This window comes from Rattus norvegicus, chromosome 5 (assembly GCF_036323735.1).
Source record: "Rattus norvegicus strain BN/NHsdMcwi chromosome 5, GRCr8, whole genome shotgun sequence".
Taxonomy (NCBI): Eukaryota; Metazoa; Chordata; class Mammalia; order Rodentia; family Muridae; genus Rattus; species Rattus norvegicus.
The window spans coordinates 135738184-135751769 of NC_086023.1; the positions used below are offsets into that span (position 1 = coordinate 135738184).

A 13586-nucleotide genomic window follows, 5' to 3' on the forward strand; every position below is an offset into this window, starting at 1 on the left:
TGCTCAGGAGCTGAGGATGAAGTTTACTGTTGCTCACTGCCAGGTTTTTATTTAAAAAATGAAACACAGTGGAAAGGCTCAGTAACATTAGCATTATTATTTTTGATTCTACACGCTGGCCTTGGGCCTGATGTTCAGACAAGGATGGCCTTGTCGCTGACCCTTCTGTCTCCCTCTGGAGTGCTGGATTGCAGGCATGTGCTACCTACCACAGCAGGACCCCTCTGACTGAAGGATGGAAATTGTCTCAGTGAGTGAATTCTGCCTTCATCTGTTCTCTCTTTCATCTTGTAGAAGTCATCGTGGTTACAACCAAAGATGTCCAAAAGGCTCTGTGTGCAGAGTTCAAGATGAAATTGAAGCCAGATATTGTGTGCATTCCTGATGAGGCAGACATGGGGACTGCAGATTCTCTACGCCACATATATCCAAAACTTAAGGTAAACATATCTCATGATTTACTTTTATTGAAGATAAATAATATCTTACTTGATGGTGCTTTGTATTTTACAAAAAGCTTTTGGTTTTTAGACAAGGTCTCACTGTGTGGCATGACTAGCCTAGAATCTGCAATGTAGATCAGGCTGGCCAAAAACTCACAGAGATCTGCCTGACTCTGCTTCCTGGGTAGTGGGATTAAAGACATTTAATTAACCACCATTCCTGGCCTCAGGGTTTTGTGTGTGTGTGTGTGTGTGTGTGTGTGTGTGTGTGTGTGTGTGTGTGTGTGTGCGTGTGTGCGTGTGTGCGTGTGTGCGTGTGTGAGAGAGAGAGAGAGAGAGAGAGAGAGAGAGAGAGAGAGAGAGAGAGTCTGTCTGTCTGTCTGTTTAGTGTTGTAGCCGTCTGTCTTATGGAGGCTCTTGAGCTTCCGCTGCCACCCTGCTTCCTGCAGGCTGATGGGACTGTGATCCCGGACCCACTTCCTGTGCTGGGATTACTGGCTTTCTTTGTTGGTTCCAGGGATCAAACCCAGGTCCAGCTTTTAAGGCTAGTATGTTTACCTGGGTCTCCCCAGTGCGTTTTGCTTTGTTTTGAGATGGTCCTGTTATACCCAGACTTTTTTCAAAGTTGGCATCCTGCTGTCTCAGCTTACCGAGGGCTGAGCTGTATCCGGGATTCCTCGTTTTCAGAGACACTTCAATTTCTATTTTTTCCATCTGACATGTGTTCACTGCCGGTCACTCCGTCCCATCCTCTTGGGAACCATCTGTTTCCTCTTGGCTTTAACCTGGGCCTATGCCGGGCTGCCTTCCTCTACGTTGCTCTTTCTGAGGACTTCCTCCTCCTTCCTGTGCTACCTGCCCTGTGCCTACATTTCTTCCTCCAATGATTTACTCCCCTATTTCTGAGGACTCCAGCCCTTACAGGCTTTTTAAAGAAAATAGATGAAAGATGAATGTTTTGAGAAATGTCCACGCTTGAAAATGGTTTATTTCACTTTACTCTTGAGTGATGACTTAGATTTTATAGAATTCTGAGTTATATTTTTTAAGGCTTTTTTTTCTTTTTTTTACACTAAGCACCAACAGAACAAGAAAGACTTTAAGACTTCCTTGATGTCTTCTCCCCTGCCCCACACTCTACTCTTTTCTGAGGCCTTGATTATGCTGGGGCTTATTACTCCAAACTCTGCCTCATAAGAGCTTCTAACCACATCTGTGATTAGGATCCTGTGCTCCTTGAAAACCCCAGTGAATACAGCCACGGTTTTGGGTGGTGGTGGTGGTGGTGCTTGCTTTTAGTCACAGCAGCAGGCCGATCTCTTGAGTTTGAGATCAATCTGCTCTACAGAGTGGGTTCCAGGATCTCCATTTTACAGATGGGAAAAGCGTGTCTTGGAAGCGGGAGTGTAGGGAGTAAGAGAGAGTATGCATCAGGTGCCAGAGCCTCTGTTGCTGCATGGAATAACCAGAGCATTGGAAACATGTCTTCTAGGTTCAGCCAGGTGGCACGTGACTCAGTGGAAACGGATTTTATTTGAGGGTTACGGTAGTGGAGTGGGTTAGAATCCCTAAGAAGGGTCTGGAGAGATGGCTCAGGGGTTAAGAGCACTGACTGCTCTTCCAGAGGTCCTGAGTTCAAATCCCAGCAACCACATGGTAGCTCACAGCCATCTAATGGGATCTGATATCTGATGCCCTCTTCTGGTGTGTCTGAAGACAGCTACAGTGTACTCATATATAATAAGTAAATAAATAAATTGAAGTTAGGCGTGTACCAGGTGCCCTCTAGAGGAACATCAGGAAGTGCTGCCTGCGTCAGCTTGTTAAGTTAGGGACGCTTTACTTCCTGACGGGCTCTAATTAAGCCTTGCATACAGAGTGGGTGTTCGTGATGTTGGAGATGTATATAATCTGCATCCTAAATTGAGGAGTTACTACAAAGCTTTTTAAAGAAAATAGATGAAAGATGAATGTTTTGAGAAATGTCCACACTTGAAAATGGTTTATTTCACTTTACTCTTGAGTGATGACTTAGATTTTATAGAATTCTGAGTTGTTTTTTTTTTTTTTTTTCTTTTTTTCGGAGCTTAAATATCCGGGATTATTTTAAACCCTAGTTGAGTAAAGACCTCCCTCAGGATAACCTAGACATCGGAAACTTTTCCATTTGTTGGAAATTTACCAAGAGAATACGTGTCAGCTAGAAACCAATACATTTTCCTCTAAGACGATAGCCTAATTAAGGTTTGATTTCTATTCTTCTTCTTTCCTTTTCTTTTCTTTCTTTTAAGACAGGACCCTTGGTATCTAGCCCAGGCTGACCTGGAACTCAATGTGGAGACCAAATTTGTGGTGGTCCTCCTGTCTTTGACACCTGAGTGCTGGGATTTCATTAGTGCCACCATACCTGGCAAGGTTTAATTTTATTTATTTTTAAATTTTATTTATTTTATTTACACGAATATACTGTAGCTGTCTTCAGACACACCAGAAGAGGGCATCAGATCCCATTTCAGATGGTTGTGAGCCACCATGTGGTTGCTGGGAATTGAACTCAGGGCCTCTGCAAGAGCAGTCAGTGCTCTTAACCACTGACCCATCTCTCCAGCCCAAGGTTTAATTTTTAAAAAAAAAATAAAGAAAAGCTATTTCAGGGAGAAGGAACAGCAGGTGGAAATGGGAAGGGGTGGGGATTGAAAACAACAAAGGCCTGCTTTGTAATAACAGCTACCTGTTCACACATATCACATGGGAGGATGGAGGGCTGGAAAGAGCAGAGGCCTGTATTGTAGTAATAGTTATTCACACACCTCTACTGGGACCTGCCTGAGCACTTCTACGGTTACTGCAGCTTCATACATTAAACTGTATCTGAGAAAGTCGTTTACTAGTTGGGAAGTTGAATACCCATTCTTAGAGACTGCTCTGAAGTAGGATTGATTTATTAGCTAATTATGGTCACTGGATATAAAGTTTATGTTCCACAGGGTTAACTGGAACATTTGTTCTGTGTATCTCAAATCTAGTAGTATATCTAGATTTCTTTTTTTTTTTTTTTTTTTTTTTTTTTTTTTTTTTTTTTTTTTGGTTCTTTTTTTCAGAGCTGGGGACCGAACCCTATATCTAGATTTCTAATCCACACAACCTACCTTGAAAGGTAGAAACATGAGTTTCCTTTACTACTGAGAAACTTGACCCTCTGTTGAGAGAGCTTAAAGAATACATCGCAGAGCACTTTACCTGCCTGGGTACTGATCCAAAGCTAGACCCTGTCCTAGACAGGGCTTTGCTTTTTTGCTTTTGGTGTTTTGTTCTGAGTTTGGGGTTGCTCTTGTTTTTGCTTTGTTTTTTTTTTTTTTTTTTCCAGACACAAGGTTTCTCTGTGTAGCCCTGGCTGTCCTAGAACTTTCTCTGTAGACTAGGCTGGCCTTGAACTCACAAAGATCCCCCTGCCTCTGCCTCCAAAGGGCTGAGTTCAAAGGTGTGCCCCCACCATTGCCCAGCTTTGCTTTTGGTTTTGAGGTTTGGGTTTTTGAGACAGAATCTTCCCATTAGCCTAGGCTAGCCTCTGACTCTCAACCTTAGCCTTCTGAGTGCAGTACCATGCCTCGGACTATCCCTGAGTTTTGATATACTTTGATATGTACTTTATACCCATTGGTTCTACTTCCCAAAGTGTAAATTTCATTAAAATTTTGCAGTCTCCTATAGTACTCATGTAGAATCCTTGTCCTGCAAGTGTGCAGCTCTTGTTTCTTGGTATCTTTCTCTTCAAGGAAGGGAAGTCTGGTCTTTCATTCCAATTTTCTGTATAGCTGAGGATGACTTTGAACTCCTCATCCTTCTGCCCCTACTTCCAAAGTGGTGGGATCACATATGTCTAAGGGCAGCCTGGCAAAGTAAGAGTCTTGTCTGTGCTCAGCACATTAAAACTCAGTATCTCAGAGGTTGGGGATTTAGGTCAGTGGTAGAGCTGCTTGTGAGCCTTTTTCCTTTCTGAGGGCATTGGTCATCGGTGCTGTCTTGCCCTTTAGAAACCAATTTGGTTATTCCTTAGATAAGCGTTCTGAGAACAGAATAGTGAGGGTCTGTTTAGGAGGCTAAGAAGTACAGATCCAGGGCTGGGGATTTAGCTCAGTGGTAGAGCGCTTACCTAGGAAGCGCAAGGCCCTGGGTTCGGTCCCCAGCTCCGAAAAAAAGAACCAAAAAAAAAAAAAAAGAAGAGCAGATCCATAGTAGAACAGCCTGTGGTTTTTTTTTTTTTTGTTGTTGTTGTTGTTTTTTTTTTTTTGTTTTTTTTGGTTCTTTTTTTCCGGAGCTGGGGACCGAACCCAGGGCCTTGCGCTTCCTAGGTAAGTGCTCTACCACTGAGCTAAATCCCCAGCCCCAGAACAGCCTGTGTTTTATCTGACCTTATATTGCAGGTCTCATTATTTCTCTTAATTTAAAAGTGGCAGAGTTGCTAATTCTCTATTTAATCTACACAGGAATTTTTCTGTAGCCACAGGGAAGCCTCATTTACCCTCTGCCTCGGTTTCACAATTCAGAAAGCAGGGAGAAGGGTACCAACATACCAGTTGTTAAAGATCTAGTTATTTAAATCCTTTGATGCAAAGGGCAACCATTGTTATGTGTTTTATGAAACAGCAAACATGCTACAACAAAGAACAGATTATGATGAAATCCCCTGGAGACAGCTTGTTAAAAAAATTGAATAAACATTCTATTTTTAGATGTGTAAAAAGCTAAATGTTAAGTTATTTTCAGTAGAGTGTTTGATGTCCTTATCAAATTACGAATCTCTGACAGTCTTTCCTGGGAAATTCATTCTGCCCAAGGTTTTATTTTGTCAGATTTCTATCTGTTTGGGGAAAAGTAAGTATAATCTGGTCAAGGGAAGATCTGAGGACTTGGTCCTGACTTGTCTGAAGACTTGTAGTGAGTGGTAACTTTCCTTCTGATGACTGCCTTGGTGGGCTGCAGGATAACCCAATGAGTACCTCTTTGATACTGCTCTTAGCATCCAGAAAGTTCCAAGTGTTACAGCAGAAAGACTATGGTTTTCAAAGCCGCCTTCTGGTTTTCTCTTTCTCGCCTCACTTTGAGGATCCTCAGTAGATTCTCCCTTGCTGTGGTAATCTCATAGAGCCACAAGCTTGAAATGCTCCCATCCCGTCATCTCTCCACTGCTGCTGGGTAGAGACCCAGTCTGTGGAGTGGGGCTGCTACACCTGTATTTCATTTGATGGCCTGGGAAAGTGGAAAGCTTTGTTTTTCATCTTGAACCCTTTGAGTGTCTCCCTTCCCTAGAGGGAGCCTCCTTGTGGAACAAAGGGCCAGAGCTCCCACACTGGGGAGTGATGGGAGCTAGGGATTTTGAAAGCAAGCGTAGACTGTCATCACAGGCTTCACTGATGGGCAACAACCTTCCAGTTTGACTTACTTCTGGAAGCTTTTTTTTTTTTTTATATTTATTCATTTATTATATGTAAGTACACTGTAGCTGTTCAGACACACCAGAAGAGGGCATCAGATCTCATTACAGATGGTTGTGAGCCACCATGTGGTTGCTGGGATTTGAACTCAGGACCTTTGGAAGAGCAGTTGGTACTCTTAACCACTAAGCTATCTCTCCAGCCCCTTCTGGAAGCTTTTGATGAGATGACTTTTCCTGCTTTGATTCATGAAATGAACTACAGCCTAACTAGTAAGGTTACTGTTTGGGTAAAGTTAGTAAGCATTCTGTCACCACGGCCTAGGTGTCAGTTGCTCTGAAGGAGCCTCTCTTTTCAGACTCGTAACTTATGCCCATCTCCTCCAAGGAGCCTTCCCTGAATTCTTACAACTGAGTTTGCTCTCTGTTGGGCTTGCTCTCTCCTCTCCTCACCCCTCACTGGGACGGTAGCGCTTACCTAGTGATATGCCCGCTGGGCACGCACCAGAGCCCAGGTTTAGATCCTAGCACCCGTTTAAGAAGCCAGGTACAGCAGAGCAACTGCAACCCAGCGCTGGAGGGGAAGAGACAGGAGGATCCCTGGAACTCGTCGTCCTGCTAATAACATTTCTACGTCAGTGAACACCAAGTTCAGTAAGAGATTGTGTTTCAAAAACTAAGGCGGGGCTGGAAAGATGGCTCAGTGGTTAAGAGCACCCGACTACTCTTCCAGAGGTCCTGAGTTCAATTCCCAGTAACCACATGGTAGCTCACAACCATCTGTCATGAGATCTGATGCCCTCTTCTGGTGTCTGAGACAACGACAGTGTTCTCATATAAAATAAATCTATATATATATAAAAAAAAAAGGAACAAGTTGAATGAATAGTAGCAGGTAAAGTGTAGCCATTGACTCCAAACTGGAATCTGTATAGAATGGATCCCTAAAAATACATGGTTACTCAGGCCGTTGCCAAGGTATTGAGAGACAGTCTTTAATGATCTAATTTGAGTAGTAATGATCTTTTTAATCATGATTAACTGGCAATAGATCTTTGTGCCTGATGATTTATTTGAGCCTCACCATGTATCCCATGTGTAGTCTTGGCTGGCTTGGCTATATAGATTAGACTGGTCTGGAACTGACAGAAATCCACCTGCCTCTGCTCCCCTAGTGTTGGTATTAAAGGTATATGCCATTGAGCCAGCTACATATAACCTCTTATCCCCTTTCTTCCCTCCCATTATGTATTTTTGATTAATTAATTAGTTTTTTATTTATGTATAGAATAGAAGTCTGTGTCTGTGTATGCCACATGTATACAAGTACCTTTGGAGGCCAGAAGAGGGCACCAGATCCTCTGGAGCATGAGTGCCAGGAACCAAACTCAGGTCCGGTCATCTGGATGGACAGCAAGCACTCCTAACCATCTGTCCATCCCCTGGGTGATTCCTTAATTTAGGGTGCGTGCGTGCGTGCGTGTGCTTTACTATGTCTTTTCACCTACTAATTTTGGTTGTAGCTTATCTTGATTCCTAAGACTGGAGGTCCATCCATCGTTATGTTACATATTTGAGTTCTTTCTGGGTTTAGTGTGATAAGTTTTGCTTTTTGTTTATAAATTGTATTTATCTATGTAGAGGCTATCTGTGGGGGTTATATGCCTGTCACAACATGTGTGTGGAGGTCAAAAGACAACGTGAAGGAGTGGTCCTCCCCTCCCAGCATGTGGCTCCCAAGAATCTCAGTTTAGGGGGTTGGGGATTTAGCTTAGTGGTAGAGCACTTGCCTAGCAAGCGCAAGGCCCTGGGTTCGGTCCCCAGCTCCGAAAAAAAAGAAAAAAAAAAAGAATCTCAGTTTAGCAGCTCAGTGGCAGCACTCTTATCTTCCCAGCCGAACTGTTGGCCCTGTTTCTGTTGAAGTACTGATCGCTGTAAACTTAGAACTAGTTTAGAAACTGGTTTTTCTAGCTATTGATTCTAGTTTTCTGATCCAAATATGTTGCGATCACTTTTGTGATTGTTAAAATTTGCTTATGGTCTAAAAATGTAATCGATTTGGAGGAACGTTCCACGGGCTGCAGGAAGGATATAGTCTACAGCTTTTAGAGGAAATAGTCTGTAGACATCTGAAAGTCCATTTGCTCTCTGCTCTGAAGTTTTTTGTCTTTTCTGATTTTTTTCACTTTAGATGAGCTAGATGTATGTGGAGCATAAGTTATCCTGTCTGTCCCTTTATGTCCTGTATTATTTTATGAAATTGATTGCACCAGTGTTTGATGCTTATGTACTAAAATTTGCAATCATTAAGATCCTGACAGAGTGGGGCTGGGGATTTAGCTCAGTGGTAGAGCGCTTACCTAGGAAGCGCAAGGCCCTGGGTTCGGTCCCCAGCTCCGAAAAAAAGAACAAAAAAAAAAAAAAAGATCCTGACAGAGTATCTATTTATTAATATGCAGTGCTCTCTTTGTATATGAATGCCTACCCATATCTATATGTATATTTATATCTACATACTTGTATATATGCATGTTTACATGTGTGGGGACATAAATATGTACATGTGTTTTTGTATTACTTTCAGGGCTTAGATATATTATTCTGTGCTTTCCTAGCTACTGATTATTATAGCTGTTTGTTTTAGGGTTTTGTTTTGTGTTCAGATTTATTTATTTTATGTATATGAGTACTGTAGCCATCTTCAGACAGCAGAAGAGGGCATCAGATCCCATTTCAGATGGTTGTGAGCCACCATGTGGTTGCTGGGAATTGAACTCAGGACCTCTGGAAGAGCAGTCAGTGCTCCTAACCGCTGAGCCATCTCTCCAGCCCTTGCTTTGTTTTTTTGACACAGGTCTTGCTATATAGACCAGGCTGGACTCAAACTTACAGAGATCCACCTGCCTCTCCCTCTCAAGTGCCTGGATTAAAGACGTGCAGCATCATGCCCACAAAGTATAAATTAGATGATGATACTCATTCCGATTTATACTTTTGATTCCATTGAGCTCCGCTTTCAAGTTGTTTATCTAGCACATCAGTCTCCATCTCTACCCTGCAGGATGGCTCTGTAGGATTTCTTTCCTTTCAGACATCTCTCTTTCTTTAACCCATTTGAAGACAACAGCTCTTGTCTTACTGCTTAGAGCCTGCCCTGTGACCTCTAGAGCTGCTGTTCTGTGAGTAGTAAGTTCCTACAAAAGAACTCTCACCTTTGTCAGAATGTATGAGGTCTCAAAACGTCTCAAACTGGATAGTTTAACCTTCAAGCATGATTGAACAAGGAGAAGGGGGTAGCAAAGAGCTAAAGATTACTGTTGCTTGTCTCCTTCACTAGGTTGAACACTGGAGAATCAAAGATTAAAGCTTATGAACCTTGGGTTTGATTATGGAAACTAACAAAGTATTATTTAAACCCCAGCTTCATATACTGTGAGTCACAACCTCATTGAGAGTCACATAACTGAACATGGAGTTTATGAAAGAGTTGACAGCAGTAAAAGATTTTTAAATGCATAATGGACAAATTTAAATTTCAAAGCAAGTGGGTGACAATCCCAAAGTGTTTGTGGTGTGCACTGTTGCACTGGCCAGTTTTACTGCGGCCTTGGTTCTGGCACACACCATGCTCACTTCACACCGTGCCTACTCTTGCACCACACAAGACCATCCTGGGTAATGAATTGGGCTGTTTGAGTTTTCTGCTGCCATGGAAACATGGATGGTGTCTTACTGTCAGGGCCTGAAAGAAGACACCTGCTGACAAGCCTGACACCTTGAGCTTGACCCCTGGAGACCCCTTGGTGGACGGAGAAAAATGACTCCCCCCATGTTCACAGCATGGCGTATATCTCACTCCACAATAAAGTAAATAAAATCAGTCAGTTCTGAATAATGTTGAGGACGTTCTGAGCCCTGTGATGTCAGATATTCAGCCAGAATTTAGTCGTTTACATGAAAATAAATATGCACATACAGGTCATTAGTATGCAAATCTGCATAAACAGTGATAATAAATTCAACATTTCATGTTTACAGATCACTGTTTAAGCAAAGAATTAAATACGAGAAAATAGGGGCTGGAGAGATGTTCAGTGGCCGTGAGCACATACATTTCAGAGGCGTCTCTCCGATGCCCAGTGCCCACACGGCAGTACACAACCATCTGTAACTCCAGTTTTAGGGAACCTGATGCTTCTTCCGCCCTCCACGGGCACCAGGCACACAGGTTGTCAATACCCTCACATATATGCAGGCAAACCATCATATTCATAAAATAAGTTTTAAATAAATATGAGATTAGAAGTCAAACGACTAGAATGGCTGTTTTCAGAAGTGAGATGTGTAGAATCTGAGACTGTGAAAATGTTTGTTGATGAAGCAGTCTGATGTTTTTATATGTGCATCCATATATTATATGAATTATATTTTAAAGACCCTTAAAGATGGGTCTGGAGAGATGGCTCAGAGGTTAAGAGCACCGACTGCTCTTCCAGAGGTCATGAGTTCAAATCCCAGCAACCACATGGTGGCTCACAGCCATCTGTAATGAGATCTGATGCCCTCTTCTGGTGTGTCTGAAGACAGCTACAGTGTACTTACATACATAAAATAAGTAAACCCTTTTTTAAAAGAATCCTTAAAGACAAGGGAAAGATTCCGAGATCTGGATTAAGGTAGTGCAGTAGAAATAAAGAGGAAAACCCCAGTGGATGCTAGGAGTCTGGGTGGAAGAGGGAGACTTCAGCCCTCGATTCCTACAAGGCTTCTGATTCCAGGCCTGGAGAGTGGTCGTGGTATGACTGCCCTAAGGGTGACATGAAGAGTATTTAGCTTTGGGCCTAAAGTTATCACTTGGTTTTGTTGTTGTTGTTTTTCTTTTTCTGTTTTTGAAACAAGCTCTCATTATGTAGCCTTAATGGCCTCAGAATCACAGAGCTCCACCTGCCTCTGCTTCCTGGGTCCTGGGATTGAAGCTGTGCCCCTGCACAGCCAGCAGCCATTCCTCCACACCTACCACCTCAGTCTCTGAAGGTGAGCTGGAAGCTGGCAGCCCCTGTGCTGCTGGGGACTACAGACTGGGAGTTTTCCCTAAGCGTTTTCATCCAAAACTAAACCAGTGAAGTCTCCATTGTAGTTAACTGTGGAGCTCGTAAAAGCCTACAACTACTTTTAGAGAGTGGATTGAGTTGGACCACATAGGAAAATGTAAATTGTGACTGTTTCTAGTCGCACCAAGTAGCAATTCATTAGTTCCAGATGGGCAGGGATGGAGTAGGGAGCGGTGCTTTGGATCGGAGCCATTGTTTGTGGAAGTGATGGGTGGGTAAAAGCATGGTATTTTATTAGGCCCTGACAGTTTTTCCCGGGGAGCTATGTTTCTCTTTTTCCTTGATGTAGGAAGTCGTTTGCCAGATTGTCTTATTTATCACAGTCTGCCGGGGAACAGCTGCCAGAAAACAAGGCTGTTCCAGTAGCTCGCCTCTCCTCCCTCCATCACCACCACACAAACAAGCATCCGGTTCTCTACTTAACTTTGGGGCTGTTTTTACCTCCTAGTTTTACCTCGTGGTTTTGGCTTGATTAAAAATGTTCTTGTAATGAGATATTCTGGGCTTTGCTGTGGCAGTGTAATTGAGTTTTCTGAGCTTAATTTGTTTGCTTTAGTCAACACTAACTGGCAGCTGTTTGTCGTTAGAAATCCTGGGTGCCTTGAATTCTTCCTAAATTCTAAAGTGCTGCTTTCCCCCGTGGAGACTGTGTGTGTTTGTATGCTATCAACAAAGCACGCGTTTGTTATCTTCCAAGCTGTGCTTTTCACCCTTACACTTACCCCGGCTTGTTTAGATGCAGGCTTACAATGAGACACGAAGACTGTTGGAATAGTGAGTGGCTGTGTCTTTGGAGACTCAGGTTAGTTTCTGCGTAAGAGGCTGTTAGTGTTAGCAGCACAGTTGAAGGCTGGTTTGTTCAGATACTGCATTCTGGATCCCTGTTAACCACAGTCCAGACAACCCATGTTTATTCATGACTCGAGGTCACACATAATCTATAGTCCTTGGAATCATTATATTTTATAGTTTGTTTCTCTTAGACTTTTTCTTCTAGGATTTCCAGCTTTCTGATGGTCAGCAAATCTCTCCTCTGCAAGTGGTGGGAGAGCTACTAGGAAGAGAATGTTCGGTTTGCTTTGAATCTTACCTGGCCCTTTCTCTAGACAGGCATGAGGGTGCTGGTAAACCAGCATTCAGTCTGTCCTAGGTCCTGCTTTTCAGACTGAGGCTTTTCTTTCCCTGTGAGAACAGATGTCAAACAGACATTGAAGAGAGGAGGGGTTATTCCTTGTGATCTTCAGGGTTTTGTATTCATGTAGTGTGACAAAACTTTCTGGAGAGACACAACACACGTGTCTACTCACCTCACGTAGGGAGTCCGTGACAGACCATAGTATGGATACCACCAAAATCCAACGTGGTGAGCCAGTGAGTTTTCTTTTTTACTGACTCCTGATTTTACTTAACAAGAATACGGGTGAGGGGGGCTGGGGATTTAGCTCAGTGGTAGAGCGCTTACCTAGGAAGCGCAAGGCCCTGGGTTCGGTCCCCAGCTCCAAAAAAAAAAAAAAAAAAAAAGATTTAAAAAAAAAAAAAGAATACGGGTGAGGGGTTGTTCACAAACAGTGATTTCAGCCGAATCACCAGAGCTCAGCCCGGCATGGGTGACAGCCCATGAAAGCTGGAAAACCTGGGGCACACTGCACAGCCTGCAGGCAGCTCAACAGGTCTGAGAGAGTGGCCTTTTTTTATTTATTTATTTTTTTTTTTGGTTCTTTTTTTTTTCGGAGCTGGGGACCAAACCCAGGGCCTTGCGCTTCCTAGGTAAGCGCTCTACCACTGAGCTAAATCCCCAACCCCGAGAGTGGCCTTTCTAATTCACTCGTGTACACCTTATCCAGGCAGTAGTTGGTGTTTGCAGCTTTGATTTTCTTAGAGCCTTCCTGATAGCTCAGCTTCCCTTGTCTGAGGGACTCTCAGCTTTCATTGTGTACTCTGGTGTGGAGGAGCTTAGTGAACCTGGTCTGTTTGGGGTGCAGGAGTGAGGGACACACTTGACACACCAACAACATTGAAGACAATGAAAGCCGACTGTTACATAACAGTTCAGTAGGGGAAGGGTCATCTACAGGCAAAGAGAGACGAGCCTACTGGCCTCCCCCCAATTATGCAAGACTTGCTTGTTTGGTGTTCACAGTGATGACAGATTTAAACACTTCTACAGAAACTGAATGAGCTCAGCATCTATTTCCCAAGACAACTTTGTCACCACTTCAGGGACATCTGCATCAGAGTCATTTTCTTTTCTTTGAGGTATACTTAATTCAATCAATCATTAAACAGTCAACTTACAAAAGCAATCATCTTATTAAAGCAACCTAGGAAAAAAAAATTCTTCCCCTCAACCAGATGCCCTCATTGTGGTGAAGTAGAGCAGCTCCCGTGCTATTGTACGGAAAAATCAGATGCTGAAAACTAGATCCTGCAGACTTTTCCTCCTTGGTTTGTGTAGCTGCTGTTTGATTTCTTAATGTTTGGTGTTTCTGACTAGTAAATTATAGGTTTATGCGGTTTTTCAAATTTGTTTTTACAAAAGTAAAGTAGTTATAGAAAACTTCCTTTTGGTCTTACAGCTTATTTATTTAAATTGAAGAT

General features: G+C 42.9%; 1 protein-coding gene across 3 annotated transcripts in view; it reads left to right on the top strand.

Annotated features, from left to right (window-relative positions):
- Positions 1-13586, top strand: part of Eif2b3 (eukaryotic translation initiation factor 2B subunit gamma) — a 66513-nt gene that overhangs the window by 9420 nt on the left and 43507 nt on the right. For all 3 annotated transcript variants that reach the window (XM_006238630.4, NM_133609.2, XM_063287117.1), the window contains exon 3: positions 295-440. In XM_006238630.4, the coding sequence (XP_006238692.1) occupies positions 295-440 (146 nt within the window). The remainder of the gene's footprint in view (positions 1-294; positions 441-13586) is intronic.